The sequence below is a fragment of the Camarhynchus parvulus genome, chromosome 3, assembly GCF_901933205.1.
Source record: "Camarhynchus parvulus chromosome 3, STF_HiC, whole genome shotgun sequence".
NCBI lineage: Eukaryota > Metazoa > Chordata > Aves > Passeriformes > Thraupidae > Camarhynchus > Camarhynchus parvulus.
In genome coordinates this window covers 34,433,511-34,457,069 of record NC_044573.1, presented here as the reverse complement: position 1 = coordinate 34,457,069, position 23,559 = coordinate 34,433,511, and the positions used below count along the sequence as shown (strand labels likewise).

At 38.7% G+C, this 23,559-nt stretch overlaps 1 protein-coding gene across 1 annotated transcript in view; it reads right to left on the bottom strand.

The window, feature by feature from the left end:
- The window catches only part of CRIM1 (cysteine rich transmembrane BMP regulator 1), a 174,475-nt gene that overhangs the window by 145,160 nt on the left and 5,756 nt on the right, over window positions 1-23,559 (bottom strand). The window contains exon 2 of the mRNA XM_030945169.1: window positions 14,460-14,633. Within this exon, the coding sequence (XP_030801029.1) occupies window positions 14,460-14,633 (174 nt within the window). The remainder of the gene's footprint in view (window positions 1-14,459; window positions 14,634-23,559) is intronic.

Below are 23,559 nucleotides of genomic sequence, written 5' to 3'. Positions count from 1 at the left end.
TCTTGCGTGTTGGAACTCTCAAGTTGCAACGATCAGCCATTCTCAACATGCCACAGGAAAACAGAGTCAACAAATTTCCTTTCTGAAAGGAAGATTGCTTTCTATGCACAAGTTTTAATGTTCTTCGTAAAAGTAGGAAAACCAAAACAATGTAATTTATAACAACCAACCTCAAACTTTGAAGAAACACCATCTTTCCTACAATATGATGTAGGAAAACAATAACTTGAGCATAACTTGGAACTGAAGGCATACTATGCATAAATACCCCTGGCTGTTACACCACAAATAAAGCCCGTTGAATGATCTCCATAGTATTGGTTTGTAGGTAGAAATTATACAGAGCCGATGACATGAACAGAATACAAAAGAAACTATACACATAATTCTCAAACATCAAGATGCTTCAGGCATTTCTATCAGCATAGTGTATTTTTAAAATATATTTAAATTAAAAACAGATGACTTTTTGGTATTTGGGGTTGTTATTTCAATTTACCTTTCTATGATAAAGAGACCGAAAGCCAAAGTAGCACCTTTCTGAACACTTCTCTTTTTTTTGGCTGAATTTCTTTCCCTCACAGTACATCCTTCAACACTTCCATACACTTTTCAAGAAGAAACAAACACTAGTAATTTTAAAAGGAACTGTAAAGACAAATGAGCTTCAGAAATGTGTGCAAATAAAGAGCTTTTCAAAAAAGGCCATGCTGCCTGCAATCTGACAGCCCAAAATCTCCTCCTTAAACAAAAATACCCCACCCAAACCCACCTTATCCAGATTAGAAGTGAGAGTTACATCTAACACCATCAAGAGCACAAGTTCACAAACATCCCTACCACATTCCCAAAGTGGTCCTGCAGAGCTGGACAGCGGCTGCAAGAGCACTTACACTTATTCAGCTGCTCAGAGCAGATCCACAGGGAATGAAGGAAGGAATGAGGTATTCATGAGGTGTGGGCATGCCCAGGAAGGTCACCAGAAGTAAGGAATGATTTGATGCAGGGTGGCTGGAGAAGAGTAGTCAGAAGCAGGATGTACTAAAAAGGTGAAGAAGACTGTGCACAGCTGACTGGACCACTGAAAGAAAACTAAGGTGGCAAAAAGCCATTTGCATGCTAACTTCTATTTGAACTCACTGAGAAATAAGAGACTTGTACAATTCCTCCAAGACACTATATTCATAAGGTGATTCTCATTCATGTGATTATTCCAGAAGAGTAAAATAAAGTTATAAACTAGCCAATATTTACCCAACAAATGGAGTAAGCTGTTGTCCCTTCATATTTCTTTTTAGGTGGTCAGAAACATCTGAATAAAACTTCTCTCATGTAACATAGGATCAACCATATACAAAATGTCGAGCAGATATCACATAGTGTTAATTCTAATTAACAGAATGATTAGAGATTAAAGTTGGATTCTGATACCTTTTGAAAACCCTAATCAAGTTGCTTTGAAATCTGACACTTCAGTTTTAATACTCCAAATTGAAATATCTACATGATGTTCCTAAAATCCAGCACCAAAAGAAACAGACCCATACTGTTTTTAGATTCATCAATCAGTATTTATCAGATTCATTACTAAGCATGCACTCATAGATATCTTCATTAAAAGAGATGGTTTACTTATGAGTAGATGATGAGGACATGGACGTCTCCTGCCTTAGTAGCACTGCATCCCTTAATGCAAGATGAGGGCTGCATCCCAGTCAATACAACATGTAAACATACGTAATTGCAGAATTTATCCTGTCCCCTACACCCACAACTACATAGCCCTCTACTAATAGAGGCAGGCAATAGCCCTATTCTTGGGCTGTTTTCCGCCACAATCCCAGCTGCTCTCTAAGTCAAAACAGCAATAAAACAAAGCTAAAATTATCTCCCACAATGAATGGATGACAAACACATTGCAATCAAAGACTAGCACTAAGAGAAGAAGAACCTATTTGAAAAGAATAATTAATGAGTATTCTTCAAGATACATTTGTTTTCCAACTGATAACTACTCAGCTACACGAGTCTCACCCACAGAAATGATTCACTCCGAAACACTGAGCTTCCAACACTCAAAAATCACACCTTCTACCACAGGTTAAACCATTCAGCATCTCCATGCTCCTGCCACTATATTCTTTACAAAGCATTCCTCTTAAATGTCACTGTCATCTCCTTGTATCTCATCTATTAAGAACAGAATCAAGAAAAATTGAAAGAGTTGTGTTGACATCTAAGTGCAACTGCTTTTTGAGTAGCAGGCTTTTCAGAAGGGGTAGGCAGTCTGAACAAGTAAGGATAAGAGCATGTTGCAAGCCCTCCATGTTTCCCACAACAGCAGCCAATATAAGCTCAATTAGGATAGCATATAAACATCCCTACTGATGCCTATTCTCATTACACAATAGCTGAAAAATATTTTCAATATACTCAGATGAAGAATCAAGGCACAGAAAGAAATCCACATAATAGATGCAGGGGTTCTGCCACCTAGTGGTATCTAGGGCCTCAAATTACTGTATCTACCATATTATTATTACTTTTGGTTTTTTTTACTGGAAGCATTTGACAGCAGAGAACATAATAGAGAGCACATAGCTTCACTAGCACTGAAACTACTAAGCCTGGCTCCCTGCGGCTTCGTTTCAGAACTGCATTCTGTAGCACACAAGATGATGAGAGTTTCAATTGAAGCTTTTCTAGTTGTTCAAATAGTAATAGTATACTTCTCTTCATCAGTCCTCCAGCTGCCACAGATTCTCTGCTGCCTCATACTGAAGTGGATTTCCTGCTGTATAGTCTCACAGTCACCTGCCCATATTCAGTACTTGCAGAATAGTAATATCTTTGAAGTCCTTACCCATTCATTGAAATTGTTCAAATCTAATAAATCTCAAAAGAAATCATGAGCAGGAAACAGGGAAAAGCAGAAACTGAGAGACAAAAGCAGCAGAATGATAAAAACCTCATTTCTTCACAACACCATCTGAATCACAATTTGTCAATAAAGAATCTTTGTTGGCCCCAATAGCTTCAGGGATTCCTCTCCACAGGTCACAGCATAGACACACAGCATGTCATGTCAAGGCAACAGGGAGAAGGGACACAAAGGAGCATAGAGACATGCACTCCTTAAGGCAAGAGGCAGCAGAAATCCCCCTTTTCACCAGGCCATAAACTCAAAAGCCCCCTTTTCCACTTGGGATTCAAAGCCAGAAGCATTTTAATGCCTAAACTAGGTCAGTCTTTGTTTACACAAAACATGGATGAGAAAGGAAGTATCAATTCATTCAACTTAGTCAGGATGGGTCAAAACCACCAGACTACAAGGCACAGAGTAGCTTGTCAGTTTTTTATTTATTTTTAAGAAAAGAAACCTTATCGAAGGCACATTCAGAGAACATACTTCACACAGATGTAGCCAGGTAACAAATTCTTTTAATTTAAGACAGTTATGCTTTTTCTGTGGGAAAACAGACAAAGAAATTTAAATTGATGTCATATTCTTATTAGGCTATACCTTACAGTTACTTTAGATTTCAGCTCCCATTTGCCAACTTTTGTAATCCTGGAACACCATGAGGTCTTCTGGTCTGTATCCACAACACATACCTTAGTAAATAACAGATAGCTTGAGGTATTTTAGCTTCAGTCCAGACAAACAAACTAACAAACCCCAAAGAACAAAGACCCTCACTAAGCAAAAGAAAACAAACCACCATGCTACAAAGCAAAAAGGACAAAAACCCCAAACCCTAAAACATAAGCAAAATCACAAAAATTATACAGTTATCTTATCCTTTTGACAAGTTTCCTTTGCCTTCTCTAGTTTTTCCTCCAACTCCACAGCAATCCTTGTACTCCCCAATAAGCTCCTTCACTGTATGCAGCCCATGAAAATTTTGCCCTTAAGAGGTGGGGAAGAAAAGAGACAAGAAAAAAAACAAAAAAGGGAAGTTCTTCCACAAGGGGTTCACAGGTGAGCTAATCCTGAAGACCTAGCAATGATTCACAGATTTCCACTGGGCTTTTATGAGAAAATAAGATATCAGTAAGTTTTATTTCTTGCTCCATATTCCACAGATTTGAATTTCAGTTATATAAACTATCATGCAAGTAAGAACTACCACAGTGATGGAAAGAGGGGCATGAGTGACTTGATGTGAAACCATGTTTGATCACACAGTGATGAGTTTTTTGGACTGCATTTGTAAAGACAGACTAGACTTCTGCTAGAAAGGAAAGCACTCTTTCACTTCTCAATGAGCTAGTAGTTTTTACAGCAATAGTCCCCACAATTGAGAAGAAAGATTATTGGAATGAGAACACTGGCAATCAATGCTTCACAAATGCAGGACTCAGTAAACTCAATGTCAGACACAAACACTTCTGTCTGCAGCCTCCTGAACCAAACTAGTGGGGGCTTACAGAAAGTGTGGGACTTTCTTACAATGAGCACTCATGCTCTGGTCTGCAGGTAGGACAGCTACTCACATTAATGGAATGTCAGAGTGTCATTAAAAAGAAGTTAAGGATGTGTTATTGTGAAGTTACACCTTTAGCTCAGTTTTCAAATTCACTTAATCTCACTTCACATCAATACTGAACAGACCTGTTGAAACTCTTCTGCAGTGTAAGGAACCTGCAGAACACAGTAGAAAAGCACAGATCCCTATACAGGACAATCCACATAAGGGATTGTTAACTAGGTTAGCCAGAGTCTTTGTAATAGAATGAAGCATGTCTGAGCATGAATGTCTGAGCATTGTCCTGCTCAGACAATGGCAAAGGAGAGAGTTAACCATTTTTAGGCAGTACCAATGGATAACATTCCTTTATATGATGCTAGCTCCTACAGACCTGGTTTAGGAATCTCAGTAATACCCCACAGAGTTTTGGAAAAGACTAAGCAAACACATGCCTAGAAAACAAAAATCTTGCTGAAGTTAGAATAACTTTATGCAGTAATGAAAAGTTCTAAAACAGTAGACTTGACATGTTGAAAATTACAACCTTTTCCTCTTCTCCTCATTTTCTACCATGCCTCAGACTCATTCATTAGGTGTAATGTATATCATGTTTTGTAAGAGATTCAGACCTACCAGTGAACCAGTCGGATCACGTGTTTCTTTGTAATGGCCCTGTTACCCAGGTACAGCCCTTGAGCTAGGATCTGAGTCCCATCCACCCTTGGTTACCTGTATGCTCTCCCGAATATCCACTGTCCTCAATACTCAGTGTCTTCCTTAACACACTTAAGGTCACACAACAAACAGCATTAGCATGCTGATCCATTAAGCATTTTAACTCTCCAATACTAGGAGAAGATGTCAGGAAAAAAAGATGGGTATTTCTTTCTCTTTTCATTTTCCCCTCCTCCCCACCTCCAAACACACACACTGCACTTTGATCTTGCTTGGCTCGCTTGGAGTTTCCAGTTTCTAGTAAAGTTGGGATGAGGAGTCCTGCCTTAATCTGTTCTTACTCATGACTTGGCAGCTGCCAGCATCTTGTTCAGGGAGAGATCCAGTTCAAGGAGACTGACAGCATTTAACTCCCAACAGTTCTTCAGCTCTAGCAGATGAGTTCCAGGCTCAAGGTGTTTGTTTTTCTACCCAGTATCCCTACGTTGCAGGACATCCAAAGCCCCAGAAGAAGGTATCCAGTTACTGCAAGCTGGCAGCTGAGAGTAGTGGCATGCACCATGGTAAGGACCAGATGCTCAGCATGATGTAACAGACTGAGGTATACTCCTTAACTCTTCAACTGAGATGGCAGTATGAAGTGCAAGACTACTGAAAAGCAACAGCATCAAGACTACTATTTTAGTTTTCTGTCACATGTGATCTACCCAGGTAAGGAATACCCACACTGCCCACAAACTATAGCAGCACAGTAATTAGAACATTTTGTTTAACACACTTTACATCTTGTTTTCTATCCATCATTGTAGTATGGTATAACAGTCACAAGTTTGTTAAACCATTTTGGATGTTTGAAGAGGTTTTCTTCAGAAGCATCCAGATAAGCTTTTTAAAAATATATATTTTTCTCAAGTTGTAAAACCTTGATACTAGTATTCTATCCTGACTTTTAAACATGAACAAGAGTTTAGCAACTTGTGTTCAAAACTCCCATAAAGCAATAAATACAAACTATAGAAAGATCCAAAGCAGAAAGATGAAACATATTGCTTTTGGCATTAGTCTGTTCCCTATTTATGCCTACAAGAAGCCTGACATGACAACTGCAAAGAAAGACCTCAGACATACTCATATAAGTGTGCCAAAAGGATTGGAAGCCGCAGCTCACATGATGAGAATGTCAAGCATTTCCCCTGCTGCTGTGTATGACTGCGCCTCCTAACCAGGGGTCAAAAGCAGATTTGAGTCTTCAGTTTGGGGCTTGGGGTCTTTTTATATTTGTTTTAAATCAAAAGAATGTTTTCTTTGTCCTTCTAAAGTTACATGCTAGTGCCAAAAATGTTCAACATTTAACATTATTAGTGCAGTCATTTATAGAAGCTGCAATTTTGGCATATATATCTGACAAGTCATTTAAATTCTAGCACCTTAAATTATGTAGATTGGTTTGTCACTATGACAACAATTTTTACATGTCTAAAACATACAAAAGTACCATTTTTTCTGTTCCTTACTGAAGCCAAGAGTTATTGAAATATTTACCTCTTCTGGACAGAAAGGCAGAACTTACACAACATCCGATTCTAGACAAACTATGTAAGTTACTTGTTGAATGAAGGACAGTTTCATAAACTTGAACAGCTACAATTTAAAAATACTTTGAATATAGAACACTTGATGGAATCTAAAACAACAGGGAAGAGAACATATGCAGGAATTCAGGAATGGGTAGAGCTCTCTTTTATCATCATTAAGGTTAAGAAAGTCTTTGAATGGCTTTCTCAAAAGAAAATCCAAACAATCTCAAGGTCAGGCTTCACATGTAAAACCAAAGTTTCCCTAAAAGCCAACTGGTTCAAAGGATCTTGCTTCGATTCAAGTCCCCATACATACATACATACATCTTGGACACAAACACTTTGCTGGTGATGCTTCATTCTATTAAAAAGAAAAATCAGTCTGATTATATGGAAGTGGCATAATGTTTGTTTTATTAAGAAAACACCACCACAACAACTTCAAGGCCTAAATTTGGAGACAAAGTGCTAAAATAGTTTGTCCCATACCATACAACTGTTCAGAATCACAAAATATTGGTATATCATTCATTTAAAGAGACAACTGTGAAGTTACTGAAAGTGATCCAACAAAAAAGGTTCATTTTACAATAACCTGTTTCTTATTATTTATAGAGACATAGCCACTGTACTAAAATTGTCATATTGACCAGTATGTCACTGATACCACTATCACTGCATGCATTCATTCAACACTCAGTTATCTCTGTCAGCATCAATGCCACATATATCCAAACAAGACTTGCCCTGTCAAAACAAGACCTGTGACCCAGCCACAGGAATATAGCTTCCTGCTACTACACAACATTAACCTAATGTTTACACACCATTCAATTCGAGATCTTTGCTCAGGTCTCTTCCGTCACGTGTAGCTAACTTTTGATCCTTAAAATCAACACTGCATCTGGAAGCATTCTGCTGAAAGTCACCAGCTCTATTTTCACTCTCTTCCTCAACTTGAACAGAAGTAAGGTCAAGCATTCATTTAAACCTGTAGCTTGCAACTACAGTTAAAGTGGACATACTTCAAGCACAGCCTAGTTGCCAACATGGAAAAGAGCTTTTGGGAGGCACAATTTATCCAGCACGAGATCCGACCAGCTGCAAGATCCCTGCCCTGTTTTTTCCTAGTCGCATAGAAGATCCAGCTAAGATCAGTTATCTTGTATTCAGTTTCAGGTGAATGCAGGTAAGCATTTGAAGCAAAAAAAAAGCAAGAAGAATGCTCCTTTGTCTCTAGGAACAAGCCTGCTTTGACCATTACATCTGACTGCTGGCTTTGTCGGAGGCATTTGTCACTCAGTCCTATCCCAGGGCCAGTACAGTACAAGGTTACATTTCTGTCCACAGCAATCCAAAATCTGCCAAGTTTGAAGGAAACTGAAGTGTCACAAATGGAAGATCCAGTACGCCGTCCATATGCACTACATGCCTGAGGACACAGATGCAGAAAAGCAGGCACGGCATCTGTACAGCAGCTCACATGAGCAACTGCAGCACAGTAAGGCAATAAACTCAGTTACTACACTGCAAAAATACCACACAGTTACATAAAATGCCAAGGAAAAAGAGAAAATATTTGAATTGCAACAAAAGAATTGTAAACAATTTTTGCAATAGTAACACTTCAGGGTTTTTTAACCAGCTGCTCAGTTTTGTGTTCTATATTCAATCTTCTCTCCTAACAGTTCCTGCAATGCAGCTTTTTCCCTGTTAATACAAACTGCATTATTCATAATCTAATTAAGCCTAAAATTAGGTATCCAGCCACATCATACAGAAATATGAAAGTCAGGTTTCCCTTTTGATATCTCTCTGAAACTCGTACAAGATTTTCCTCTGGTTAGCTTGAAATCTAATGGCATAGATTTTGTCTGTGTGGTATCTTGCCTTAAATACAGGACATGCCAAAATAGTCAATATATTGGCTAAAAAGATCATACTTCCTTGATCAGGGAACAGTTCTCTGAGGAACTACAGTCAGGAAAATGTGACAAGTCCTGCAAATGTGAGGCTGCACTGTCATGCTGTGAAAGCAACTGCACCGCCAGATGTGCCACTGTCACAGAACCCTCTTATTGAGTTAATAATCAACAGCTCTTCCTTTTTTGTTCTGGAAAATTGCTTTGTATATTGAAGTTCGTCTTAGTATTTGCATTAGTATTATTTCCATATCAAATGTGTTTTTCCCTTCTATCTCTATGCATTCAGTAAAAAAGCCCAAAAGCTACACTGCTGGTTTTCTCTGTGTTCATGTGAAATTTTGCCTTCAAATGCACCTACTTAGCTCTCACAAGCATGTTCAAGGATAAAATCTGGATCTCTGCCACAACTGCATTCCTTACTGCAAATACATGCCAACCTTCAAAGTTCAGTTATTTGAGCAAAAACATACGTTAATTGTTGTGCAAGGGGAGTGGAAAATATATCAGATTAAGCACATCTGAAAGTATTTCACTCCACTCTTTGCTTGATAATAAAGCATAAAGCTGGATCTATTCTCTTCTATTTTTTCAATAAAGCCATTAAGACCACACAGGTGAAGTTTTACACAAAATCAAACTTAACAACAACCAAACAAGCATTCAGAATAAAATTACCTTCTCATATTTGTTATTCCAGGACTGGTCTAACAGGTATTGCAACATTTGTCAGGATAAAGTTATTCAGTTACATGTAAAAAATAATGGAATGCAAGGAGTGTGTTGCAATAAGCCAACTTAATAGATACCAGCAACTTAAAAGGCATTTTCCTTTCACCTATGAAGGACAGCAGTGAATAGCTTGGAAAGGTGCAAGCCAGGTAACCAAGAAGCAATTCTTAAAACAAAGTTTCAATAATTTAGTATCAGCAGGACATTTTACATGGGACAGAGATACAAGTGAAAGAAGTTCATTAACGTAAAGCATTAATCACATCTTTTATTAAGAAAGGCACAAATTTTATCCTTCACATTTGTTCTGAATAAAGCTGGCATGTAACATTGACATGGAAACTGCTTATGGTTTGGATAGAGTAGAACTGATGAAGTTGACTGGTTTCTCCTCTTACAGCTCAAGTGTACACTGAAGCTATGAGGCAAAGCTACTATCATTGCTATGACTGATAGCACTTATGCCCTCTCTGGAAAACATGTTTGTCTGTGTCACATCACAACCTGGCATTATCAAAGCAAATTCTTTGAAAGAATCTGCAGATCAAAGTTTTTATTAATCAGTTGAAGAAAACCCAGCCTAATGTACAGCCCACCTAGCGAAAGACTGGATGCACTGACCCCCAGCTTTCTCTTTACTCCCCTGAGGGAAGAGGAGATAGCTATCCTAGCAGGGAACTTTTATTAAGAAGTGAGCCTGACAATGCCTCTGAAGCAGCAGCTCATAAGAGCACAGATCCAGGCCCACTCTAGTAGAGGAGGAGCAGCTTCAAGAACATCCTTAGGTTCCTGTTCTTTAAAGCCCTGTAGGGCTATCTGAACTGGTGTCAGTCAGGCAGAGAGAGAGAGAAAGCAGAACTGGAATACAGCCATTGAACCTAGATTTTCAGCTAACTGACCAGGCACTACATTACAAGTTTTCCATGCTACTTCCTCTCACCGCCCTACAAATTTACCTTGATGAAAAAAAATTACTTCCTCTCTTAATTCCTCATTCCCCATCCTCAGCATCTCACACCAAGTCTGAAGAACTGACTCTTGTGCTGGCTGCAGCTAATTGTTTGCAAATTTTGACTGCAAGAATGCATAGATGCAGTTTATTAAGTCTCCTGTCCATTAACTGTGACTCAGACAGAAGGCATCTTGCTACTTTCCACCCTGGCCATATTTTTCACAGTCCACTCCAGCAGTCCAAGTTCAACCAAGCTGTCATCATTAGCAGGCTCCTGAATAGAAACAAGCTTTCCAAGCTCAAGAACACAGGATTTCCTGAACCATATCAGAACAGGCACTCATCAGGACAATAACCAAAAGCATTTTAAACAACAATAACAAAAATGAAACCAAACCCAAACATCTCAACCCAGGAATCCATTATTGTTAGTATTATTATTGCCAGGTATGCAATAGCTTTTCCAGACAGTTTCTTTCTAGGCCCAAATGTGTGCATTTCCTCATAGTAGGATGGTTCATGACCTCTATACAAACCTTCTCTACAAAAAGTCACTGATGGTCCATGTGGAGAAACAGCATTTCAAGCCTGGTCAAGGAATTGGGAGGCCTCTAAGCATAAATGTGCTTTATGCTATATACTCTATGGAAGTAACAACTATTTTAACATTTCTAGCATGTCTAGCATGAAAATTAGACAGAATGTGGCTACCAAGTTCTATGACCAAACCAATCCTTTCAAATGTATCTAATCCTACTGTTTTCCAGGAAAACAAGGGCAAGGGATGGAGACAACTGCCTCGAGTACTTGCATTACTTGAGATTGCATTTTAGCCTTGCCATACTTTCTTCCCAATAGACATTGGGAAGAACAATTGATTAGAGATTAATTTCTCCTCATTAGAGGCTTTCCCAGTACTTTCTACCCTGGTAGAGCAAGTCTCAGGGAGACAAAATAAAGAACATGGCTTCAGGGCCTGTCAATGACATCTGAACAACATGACATTAGAGCCCAGGGGACCTGATTTTGGGAAGGAGGAATAGAAGTTGTTTTAAGTGAACTGGGATACAAACAGAATTATATAGGAGGCAAAGAAAGGGATAGAGAGAGGTAAAGCTGGAATGAAATATGAGGAGCCCAGGAAGGCAGGCAGAACCCAAGCCAATAGGAAAAGAAAGATCCTACATGAAGCTAGCATGAGAAAACTTTGGGTTAGCAGAGTAAGAAAGCTAGAATTGACATCAAGCCCAGAGGGAAAGACCACACACAAGCTGAAAAACTTAAGTATAAGACAAACTAGATAAAGAAGGAAGATGACTGGAAAGGCTCTTGAAAGGGAAGGGGCTAGCAGAAAAAGGCACAAGAAAATGAAGTACATGCAAAAGCCTCAATCCCTTAGCACATTCCCATATGGAAACGGGATTCCAGACTTCAGCTCACTGTTTGTTACTTGTCAGGTTGTGTCTATGCAACAGATTCCTTATCTGCAGGCTTTCAGCAAGCTGGGCAGTTTTCTTCAGAAACTCTTATTATGGTGTATCCATCATTCAGGTATTCAACTTGTCTTTTTAATCACACTGTGTATTTAATTATCCATGTAAAATGTAGTGAGGAGATAGAAGTTAGACTACCCTCCCTTGGTCCCACTTTCCATGGCAACAGATTCTATTAGAGTATTTAAAGGTTTAAATTACTAGTTTAAAATCTTCCCGCTATTATCTTTAACAGACCAGCCAAAGGAGTGAAGTATACATCAGTACTTTGGGTTTCAGGAAAATCCTAATTTGACATATTTAACAGATTTTATGAATCATCCCTTTTTACATGACACTACACTTGAAGATTTAGCTTGCCTTATATAAACTGAAAGATTTCTCTATTTTAACATGTTCATAGAGCCCTCTGGTTTGTGTGCTACCTAAGCCATGTTTCAGGTGGACTTTCCAAGTGGCTGAATTCTATTTTCAGACTATCAAAATCTGAAAATCTGAAATAGTCAAGCAGCAAATACTGGCTCAAACACACCAAAGTGTCTATTCCATTTTACCTAAGAGACTTGGCTTGCTTAGCAAACAGGGACGTGGCAAGCACCAGTGGAAAAAAGTTATTCTTCTTTTCCGTTAGCTTAGGTACAGGATGAAGCATTACTTTGGTTTTAATTACCAAAACAAGAACTAATGCATTTAAAGAAACAACCTCCATTAGCAGTTAACATTCAATTACCAATCCTAGCCAGAGAAAGATGGAATAAACATTTACAGGGCAAAATCCAGTAGGCAAATTTCACAGACAATATCTGTAAAATGCAGAAATCAAAATTACATTATGACTTCTGCCTGTCTATTAGGAAATACAAAGGGATTTACCTTCCAACATCCCTCAGTGGTACAGTTTGATAGTCTGAGGATGCAAATGCAAATTCACATTCTTAGGAGTAAAAGCTGGACTGTTTTAACACTCAAGTTGTAACTGCCAGACTTCTGTTATTTAAAGGTACCGCTGTTGCTTCAATGCTTGCATCAGCCATCCTTTCCAACTGTGAAAAATTAAAAAGTCAACAGGCCCTAAACACTTCTACTGGTGTCCCAGAGTCTGAGGCTTTGGAAGAACACCTTCCCCACTCCACAAAGAAATAAAAGAGAGGGGGGGAAAAAAATTACACCTCTGAAAAAATAACTGCACCACAGCTTTTATACCAGCCAGTTTACACGTAGAATATTGTTACCGCATGGATAATTATGCTGTTTTTTTAAAATGAAAATTTAGCTGAAAAAAAGACTGCTGAAAGCAAGTGACTCAGAATCAACCTACTTCAGCTATGCCATTCCACAAGCTTAGTCCATTTCTTCCAAGGCTGCAAAGTACAAAAAGACAACCAACAACAGATTTTCACAGCAAGCACACGATGAGCTGCCATGCCAGTAGAGTCCTGCTGAAATACTACAGACTTAGTTACATATTCACAAGTGAAAAGAGAAGTGGTAAGACTGAAGAATCCATAAATCCACACATGCTATTGCCCACTATCACACCAACAACAGACCAAAGGTTCTGCCTCTGCTCTTCCTAGAGTTACATAAGGAAAAAACCCACAAAAATCCCAGACTAAGCACTTGCATGCCTTTAGTAAGCAACACCACGACCAACAATCATGAGTATATTTCTTCAGTTTCTCACATCTCCTTATCTAAAGTCTGTAGCACAAAACCAATTTTCTTAACACAAAAGAAGTACAACAGATAACATGACATCACACTTCCTTAAGTATAAGATCCCCCTAACTTAAAATATGGTCAGTAGCCTTATAAATACATTAACTTTTTCCAAAGCAGTCTAATTAAGCAGGTCCACACCACTAATCAATTCTGCATGTTCTTGAACACTTTGGAGAATAAACAGTAATGACAGCATCATAAAAAATGGTCCAAGATCACTTCTTTAATTACTGTTCAGAACAGTCCATAAATACACCATGTAAATTTAATTCCAGCTGGATATATTTGAGCCAACTCATTTCCAGTTTGACCATAAACAGCAAAAAGAAAAAAAAGCAAAACAAATATGAATGTATGCATAAGCATAAACATATGGGGCCTAATACAAATCTCAAAGGAACATAGGAACTGTAAAATACGAACAGTAAGGTAATGTAACACTATGTAAACTTAAAGAAAATAGCAATTCACACATTGATACAATAAAAGATATAAGTATAATCAGTACCTACTCCTTTACTATGCCTTTACTCTTACAATCCATGTTTGTGTTTAATGTGTTTATTCATGATTCAGTCACATCAACACATCTAAAGGGTATTCCACACGGATTTGCAGCTGAAGATAAGCAAATGTAGCTACCACAAACTACAAACAATACTGTTTAGCCTTAAAATCTGCAAACATCACAGCACACAAAACATGTTTTTTTCCCATCTTAAACTTAAGCATTTAGAATAATAAGCTTATGAAGTACTATCTTCCTCTAAAACACAGACCTGTTTTTTGACATGTAGAAGACCAGAGGTATCTGAAACTACACAAGTCATCCTTAAACATACACTACACTCTAGTTTTTCACCCACTGCACAGAAAAAATTACTAACTCTGAAATACTGAAAACAGGGGCTTACCTTCAATCCTTTTCAAGGCCGACAGACAAGTATCCCGGCTTGGAAACTCAAACGGATTATTACAGGTCCGAATGGTGTCACATTCGCACTTCCCATTGATTATGTTACAACCTGTTATAAGGTTTTCATTGCACGGTTCAAATCCAAGAAGCTGATCATCATCCCAGTTTTCATCTAAAAGAAACAAACAAACTGGTTCACTATTGGATTTCAGCTGCAGTAGGTAATTTTCAGCTGCTTTGGAGTTGGGTGGGATTCACTTCAAGTTCAACACAGTGCTAAACAGAAGATAACAGAAAAAAAAAATAACAGACTAATCCAAACAGTGGGATTTGCCAAATACCATATCTCACAGCTGTTCTACTGCCCATGTTGCTAAAGTAACTGGCCTTGTTTACTTCCATCTGTATGAAAAACTATGTCATCTCAGGAAAACATAGCTGTAGTACAAATGAGTGCTATTCTAACAGAAATAACTTTTGCAGATAGCTGAAGTTATATTTATAATGGAAGTGAGAGCATTGTACAGAATCTGCAGCTGTTACAGAAGTCAAAATTGAGTCAGAAAGCGACCATTTTAAAAGATGATTAAAAAATGCATCACATAGAATTTACTCCACAGAGATAACTTTTTATTACAGAAAAGTTGCAAGATGCCAGACCTCTGATTCCATTATATGACCAAAAATGAGTTTTCCAGCAGTCCTCAATTATCATACATATTCCTGGAGAATTGATCAAGCGCATTGCACTCTTTGCTGTCAAGGGTCTATAGGTAGAGGGAGCAGGATGAGTCTCTCTGCTTAAATAATTCTGTACCTTTTGAATCAGTCCTGTCAAATGTGTGTAACTGGTGTTCCAGTTGTAACTGCCCATCTTCCTTTCAGGAGGCCACATGCAACAAGATTTTTTTTTCCTCCAGAAAGAAATACAAATCCAGTCAATCCAGAATTCCAAAAGATTACCAGTCCTACAATATCTCAGTTTTCTTAGGTCAAGTACACATACAGCAACATCCCAACAAGTCAGAAGATTAATCAAGATAGAAAAATAGAATGTCCTATTTGAAGAGATGGATTTGAAGAGATCTTCAAAACCATCCAGTTCCAACTACCCTGCATGGATAGGGACACCTTCCACTAGACCTCAGTGCTCAAACCTCCATTCAGTCTGGACTTGAACACTTCCAGGGCATCCACAACTTCTCTGGGCAACATGTTCCAGTGCCTCACCACCCTCACAGTACAGAATTTCTTGCTAAAATCAAATCTAAGCCTATTCTCTTTCAGTTTTAAACCATTCCCCTTTGTCCTATCACATACTTGTTTAAGCAAGACTGAAAAAACTAAACTAGACATTAGGTATTCTTTGCTACAGAATGCCAGATATTTTATAGACAGACTAGCTTGGAAAATTAAGTGCTACAAAATAGTTGCACAGAGTCCACTGATTTCTACTAATGACAAAAGGAAAAAAGTAGATATTTTTAATCTTTATATCCTTACATTCAACAGCAGCACTCACATTGTGCATTCTAAATAGTTCACTCCAATTTTATTTACTATCAACAAGCAAGTTTCCAATATAGATCCTGCCAAAAAGCACTTCAAAAAAGTTAAAATATCTTCCAGTTATGCATGGTGGGTTTCCTCTTGTTGTTGGGGTTATCAGAGGCTGTTCTCCAGTATGAGAGGCCACAGCCAATACAAAACTGTCATTCAGTAGTCTGATGCTCAACAGAAGCCTAAAAACTAACAGCAAATAACAGTATATGCACACACATGCTGAGGCTGGCAAGTAAATTCTTTCCACTCACAGAAATATGCAGAATATCTGCTAACCTGAAGTTTTTCCTGTTTTAGGGCAAAAAAAGTATTTAGAAAGAGCTGTTTACTAGTTCAGTGCTGTACATGATCTACAGGAAGTGCCACAGCAAATTCTCACCAGCATATTTCTCTCTGTACAACAAAATCCTTGCCTTCTATTATGAGCTGGCAAAGTACCCTGCTGACAAAAAACACTGATAAACAACAAAGTCCATTTTAGATGTGAAGATGGGAATTTCCATGGGAACCTCATGACTCTTCTCCATAAAAATAGCAAGGGAAGAGTAGTCAGTAACCCCAGGAAGTAATTTTTTTTCTTAGGTTAACCTATCATCCAATACAGCAGCTGTATCAATGAAAGTCAAAGGAAGCACAGAAGTTCCTGAAGAGAAACTATTAAAATTCTTTCAAAGGAAGATGCCTCTCCTGTAATGCTTGGGACACTCTCATTGTGATGAGGCCATGCATACAGAAGGCAAACCCCCAAAAACCAAAAAAAAAACAAAACCAAAAAACCAACAACAACAAAAAAAAACCAACCAAAAAAAAATTAAACACTGAGAATTTGGAGAACAATAACACATCCTGTTTTTGAGAAGCCGGAATACAGCCTGGACAATTTGTATTTTAGAAGTCACAGCATTAATCCATGTAAGGATGAGAACAAAAGCTACACTTAGGGTCCAAGACTTGCTGTTTGAAACTCTGTAACAGCAAGGACCACTGCTTCATCCACACCAGCCCAACAGCCTTAAAGGGTTTGTGTTGCTCCCTGTTTGTGACATGAGCATTCCTTCTGCGCCCCTGGGTGCAGGAGAGGAGCCCAGAGGCAGCGTGTGGTCTCTCAGCCCTGCGCCCCCAGGCCACTGCAGTACAGACTGGAAGGACACACAGGTAGTGATGCTCTGCTGCTTTTTTGGCAAACCACTACACAGCATTTGTGCTGCTTTGCCTTGTGGTATTTCACCACTAGATCTTCTCCAGGCAGACAGATCATCAGGATCCTGTTACATGAGAGCTGCCCACCCCACTTAGTGGGGTTCAGCTGGCACAGAGAGCAGACTCATCCCTTTCCTGCGGCAGAACACCTCGATGCACATGCACTGCACAGTGTGGCACTGCGCACACTGATTTCCAGGACAGGTCAGTGGTTGCTACCACATCTGCCAGCCCTCATAAGTTTCCAGAAAAGGAGGTACACAGGAAGCACATAGCCCAGTAGTAGATGCACCTGAAGTCTTCACTGCCACACACCTCAAAAATTACCTCAGTAGACATTAAAGTCTTAATGAGAAGAGAAATCCCTCAGTAATACTTGTTCAGGCTATACTTATAACGTGTTGAATCTTCAAACAAGGTATTTATTTTTCATTACTGGGTGATAATAGAAAAAAGTAACATTCAGACAGGAAGAATGCAAATTCAGTCTTAGCCTGTACATCTTCTACCAGCCTGCTTTTCACACAAGTTTATTTAGAAACAAGATTTCCATCAATGAAGTATCAAACATGTAGCAAGAGCTTGTTTTAGTTCAGTAAATCAGTGCCAAGTCTACCATAATTTTTCATGCAGACTAAAGACTAACTCCTTTTCCTAGCTGATTTAGTGCTTTTATGAACAGAATTTCAAAGTCCTGTTAGATTAATAATTGTTTACCACTTAGAATAAACTCTCAGAAGTCACAAATATAGGCAGAACAAAATTATTTGGAATGGAAGGTACAACCACATGAAAGCATTCACATGACCTAAAGGGATGAACCTAGCCTATCACTTCAATTCCAAGCTTTGGATACTTGATGCAGAGACATCTAGTGCTCTCCTTGATGCAGATAAACAGCAGTCCAGTACAGCATGCTCACACCTTTAGAGGTCAGCAATATTTTAACTGATAAGGGAATGATATGTTGTGTAAAACATATAACCTAGCCTCTATTATTCAAAAAGATCATCATGTCCTGGGGATTATTCTAAAAATACAGCTTGTACACACCAGTGATTTGGGACCTGGGACAGTTCACAAACTATTCCAGGCTGTATACTTTTTTCCTGCATGCTCTGCTTGACCTCTATGGCTTCCTTTCCAGAAGACTGGTTTTTAATGCCTACCTCTCAGATCTGGATGATGTGAACAAAAACTAAAATGTACTAATTTGTGAAAGCATTATTTCTCTGCAAGCAGGGCCAAAAACCCCAAACATAAGAATCTATGCCTCAAACCTTGCTACGCACATCCTACCCCCAGCTACTTCTAGTACACCTAAAACCACAAAAATCAAGCGTGTACTTAACACTCCAGAGTTTTTAGAAGCAATGCAACTGAAAAAAAACAAACAAGTAAACTACTAGTTTTCATCCAAACTGATCTTTGTTTAGCTGTGATTTTCACCACCTCATTGTGCTGGCATGATCAGGTAAGGGCAAAAAATCAAAGGGCTGCACTTTTTAGCCATCCTGAGTTGTCACTGGAGTCTTGTTATACAGTCACTCAAGTACCTTTTGCACACAAGCCTCAAAGAGTTCAAATGCTCCCAGCAGGCTCATAACTACAGCTTCAAAGTCATTTCTCTTTTAAATAATTTCTATCTACATGCAATTCCCCACTCCTTCCAACTCATTCAGGCAAGTTCCAGATAATAAAGTTTCAGATAATAAAGTAGTTCTGCATTTACTCAGATCAAAGTTAAGTCTTGGACATAGTACCTTTTTAATTCTTCCAACTGTGCTTTCATACCAAAAGAAAGCCACAGGAAGGGAGACTTCACATTAATCCCAAACTTTTTTCCTTTTCTCTTCTATCATTCATACAATCACTTGCTTTCTGCAAAGCAAATGTTTCAGCTTGCTAAAAGTTCACATACTGCTCTGGGTTGCTGAATTCCCAAATCCTGTCATAGCACGCACCTAAAGTAGGGAAGAGGATTAAGGCATTAAGAAGTTGAACAAGAGATCCTTAAACAGGTCTAGTCTGGGAAACAGTCTGAGAAATATGTCTCTGGTAAGCAGCATTCCATCACTTCTTCCATACTACATCCTACATACCAGCACTCACAACACAGCACCATGCAAGGCATGGTGGTCACAACTGAAGCATTCATCTTGTTTGCCTGAAAAGCTGCCTGTGTTTTTAGAAAAGCATGGTGCTGAGAAACTAACTTAAAGCCTTACTTTCAAGGCACACACTACCTCACTATGGTTACATTTGTTATTCATTACTACCCATTGGCAAAGGATCATCTCAAAACAGGTGCAAACTAAAAGTACAAAGAAAGACCTTTTCAGAGCCTGCTTCTCCACTGCCTAAAGTTTTGCTTTCCATTCCTTCAAATTCTTAATTCCTTCATCCTGCCACAGAAACTCATGTTTTGTGCCTCAACCCCTCTCTTTCTTTCTGGACATTTAATGAATATCAGCTATTGTTTGGAGAGTGCTATACTGTTCACCTTCACAGTTTAGATAATACATAAATACTCAAAACTGAAGTACCACTGTTGAAAACAAATGCACAAGCATTTGGCCCATAATAACCTTATGTTTACCACCCTACCCTTTGAACTGTAATTTAACTGGAGTGGATTGAGTCAACTCCCATAATTTACATTTAACTGCAGCATATTACTCTGCTACTTCCGCCTTTTTTTAAGCATCCCAGGTAGCTCTTAGGATGCTGAAAAGAGCAAAAGACACCATAAAATACATTGATGACCTAGAAGTGAAACTGTCTAAGTCACATCTTACAGACTCCTTTTAAATCTGCATTTGAAGACAAGAGAGAAGCAATCCTTATTAAGACTGGTACTGCCCTGTGGGAACTGGGAGGCAGAAGGGGGAACCTTTCAGAAACTCCTCCATGAAACTAGACCCAAGGTCTGAGCACCACCACTCCAGCACACTGGTACACAGAAGAGCATTTTCAAATCAGTGGTATTCATTAAGATGGTATGAGACTCTGAAAAGATTCTAACTTGCTAAAATAAAAAAAGGAAATGCTTCTTGCCAGTAGACTCTCGCTTCTCTTTGAACAGGAAAAAAGAATGATGGAAAGGAAATTAATGTTTTGGAGGAGCTGAACAATAGAAATGACTAATTACCACTAAAGAATGCTTGAAACCCAGCCCCAGACCTTGAAAAGCAGCAGAAGGAAAGACCAGCCTTGAAGTGAGTTTGAGCTCATACACTGGCTTCAATCCTTTCCCCTCTTGCAACTTATTCCTCCACTGAACTCATGAATCAAGGACTAGAGCCGGCAGAATCTTTTATGGTAAGACACACAGCTGAGAGTTTTGTGAGAAAGCATTTGTTCCCACATCTTGGAGTGGTTCATTTTCCAAGATCAAATCTTCATGTGGAATGTACAGCAATACAAAAGGGTTTTGCAGTTTCCTGAGAAAATTCCAAGTCAAAGCTAGAAAGCAGAACTGTACCATAACATTTAGAGAGCTCAGGAACACAAGCATGTAATGCTTGTCTCCAACCTGACTCCCTGCTTTATCTCAGCATGTATCTCAGGTGACCAAATCCCCAATGTAGTGATAAAGATTTCCATTGCAGCAGCTCTTCTTGTGTCTGAAGACAGTTATTTCATACTAAGGAATGCAGAAAGTATTTAAACAGACCCACTTCCAGTGAATTAGCAGAAACTCCACGGAAGTCTTGAGGAAGGCAAGGAGATAAGTGGAAATGTTAAGTGAAGCATGTGACATGGACAACTACTGCAAGTTTTGAAGTTTTCCCCATAGCATCTGGAATATTTTGCTTCTCCAGGTACTCCACCTCCACTTTTTTTTGGGGGGGGTGGGGGTGGGGAAGGGAGAATGGAAGGAGGGAGGGATGAGGAGGAATGTGTTTTGCCTTTTGTTTTTTTATGACTTTCACTCTTCAGACTTCCCCACAGCAAAAATAAATTATACTTCCAAAAGCCTTCTTACCCAAATATGGTCTGAAATAATAAATGAGTTTTACATTTACACACCTGAAAATAAGACTTACAAGCAAATTATCTTAAGCCGATGACCAGAAACACATCTTGTTCATGAATAGCTAACTGAAAATACTGCACTGTGTCCCAGGATTTAATTGGTTAGAAAAAGTCTCTGCTGGTACTCCCCTGATTAGAACGAGCATGGACAGCAGTGTTACAGCTGTCATAGCAGATTTTTCCTCTAGCTCTAGAAAACTCATTGCAAAAATAATTGCTAAAGCTTCAGAAAAGGGCCAAAGCTTCATAACCATTTTCCAAAGCAGTCTAAAATTCCATTTTTTTTTTTTTCAAGCTGCACTCTGAACCTACATGCTTCGGAGGCCTGCATGTTCAGCAGCACACATCAGCTTCACTGCAAAAAAGTAGCTGGCTAGCAGCTTGCTGAAGCTGCTAGGCAGAGGAAAAGCTAACAGGAGTAGGAAAAGTTTTGTCAAAGACAAATTCTGGAACAGGGCCATGAGTAAAGCAACCTATACCAAGAACAGTTCACACTATTTTAAGAAATCTGATATCCTAAATATTTTGCCACTTTACCCCCAGTCATTAATGTAGCACCATTGAACACCATCATTACAACATATTCCAGAGGAATTGCACCCCATCTCTTAGTCACAGAAGACTACAGGAAAATCTCAAGCCTGGATTTAGAATTACCCTCAGGGCTTCTTTTTGTTTCCTAAAACCTAACTTAGAGATAGACATCAAGTTCGGCATTTCTATTGAGAAAGCAGCAGAGGTTACATCAGTGCATGTAACAGCATTATCAGCATGACCCCAGCTTTTTATCAACAACCCATCAGCGAGGGGAAGAAATACCTCCACACACACATCCAGCCTTTCTGAAAAAATCTTGAAGAGAATACAACACAGCCTGTAGCAAAACAGTGAAATTTCATTCATTTCAAGGATAAATGACTCAACAGAATGGGCTCTCTTGGATTCAGAAACATTACACTTGCTAGATTTTTCACCAATTAAAAAAAAATCAATCAAACAAAAAAAAAAAAAAAAAACAAAAAACCACCAAACACAAGCCCATTCAAACAAACAAACACCAACCAACAACTGAAGCCTAACAGTGGCCATATAAGGCTTAAAGTTTAGGAAATGAGTAAGAACATAGGAATTGGCGCATGCCTATGAGCCAGTCACTGTTTTTCCTCCTGTCCACAATCCTTCTATCCCCAGTTTGTTTTCTTATTCAGTCTTAATAAGGACTTGCACGATCATGACCCTTGTGGGTCATGATTTGCAGATTCTCAAGTTAAGTACCCCGTATACCCAGTGAAAGCTGCTGGGGACTGAATATTGCCTCTGGTAAAGGTGTGAACTTCTTCCATTCTTCTCAAAACATTAGGAAGGGCTTATTTCCCCAAAACAAGGCCAAACTAGTCTGTTTAGACAAGAGCTCCCCCAGGGACTATTTTTAATCTGTACACTTATGTGGAATTTAATCTATGCCAAGTTATTTTCCCATTTTAGTTTATGTTGGTAAGTTTCTCCATGTCGGTAAATTTCTCCACACACACAAACTTTCTGTGTCAGTATCAGTCATTTTCCAAATTCCAGTACAGTCAGACAGAACCAGTGTCACTCAAAGTCTCAGGCAAAACCCTGAGTTTGTGATTTCCAAGTTTACATTCCCTGTGGATTAAATGCATTCTCAAATGAAAAGCAGTTTATAAGTCACAAGAGATACTTAATAGGTCACCTCTACAAAGTATTTAATCCATTAAAACAGAAATATTTGGTTCTGTCTGCAAGGTCCTTATTGAGATGAAGAATCCTTAAGGGGGGCACAAAGTAAGGAGGGGAAGAGGACAGCATTTTTGAACCATATTAATGGGTTAATTATTGCATAATATGCCTGTCAGTGAAATGACATTTTGGTTGACTAAGTACCAGGCAAGAAGTTAAATTATGCAAGAATCTTTGAATTAGCTAGAGGGTGCTTAAACCAGCAAAGATGCCTAGGGGCAAGTTTGAAGGTAGTTTAAAAAATAAAAAAAGGAAAAAATATCTTTATAAATACCATGGTTTTAGGGAACCTGGTAAAATAATCCGTTTCTGTGTAGAAAAATTCACATAAGCAAAGGGTGCTTATACAAAGTTTTTAAAAAACTAAAAATAAATAAAAAGGGAATATTCCTCTTACTAAAGTTAAAAAACTTAGAAATCCAGCCTACCCACACTGAAACTTCTAGTTTTAAACTTACTGTGCTGATCCACAACAGCAAAGTCCTACTAATTTCTGCATCATATCTGTTAGATGTTTCCATTTAATTTTTACTGAA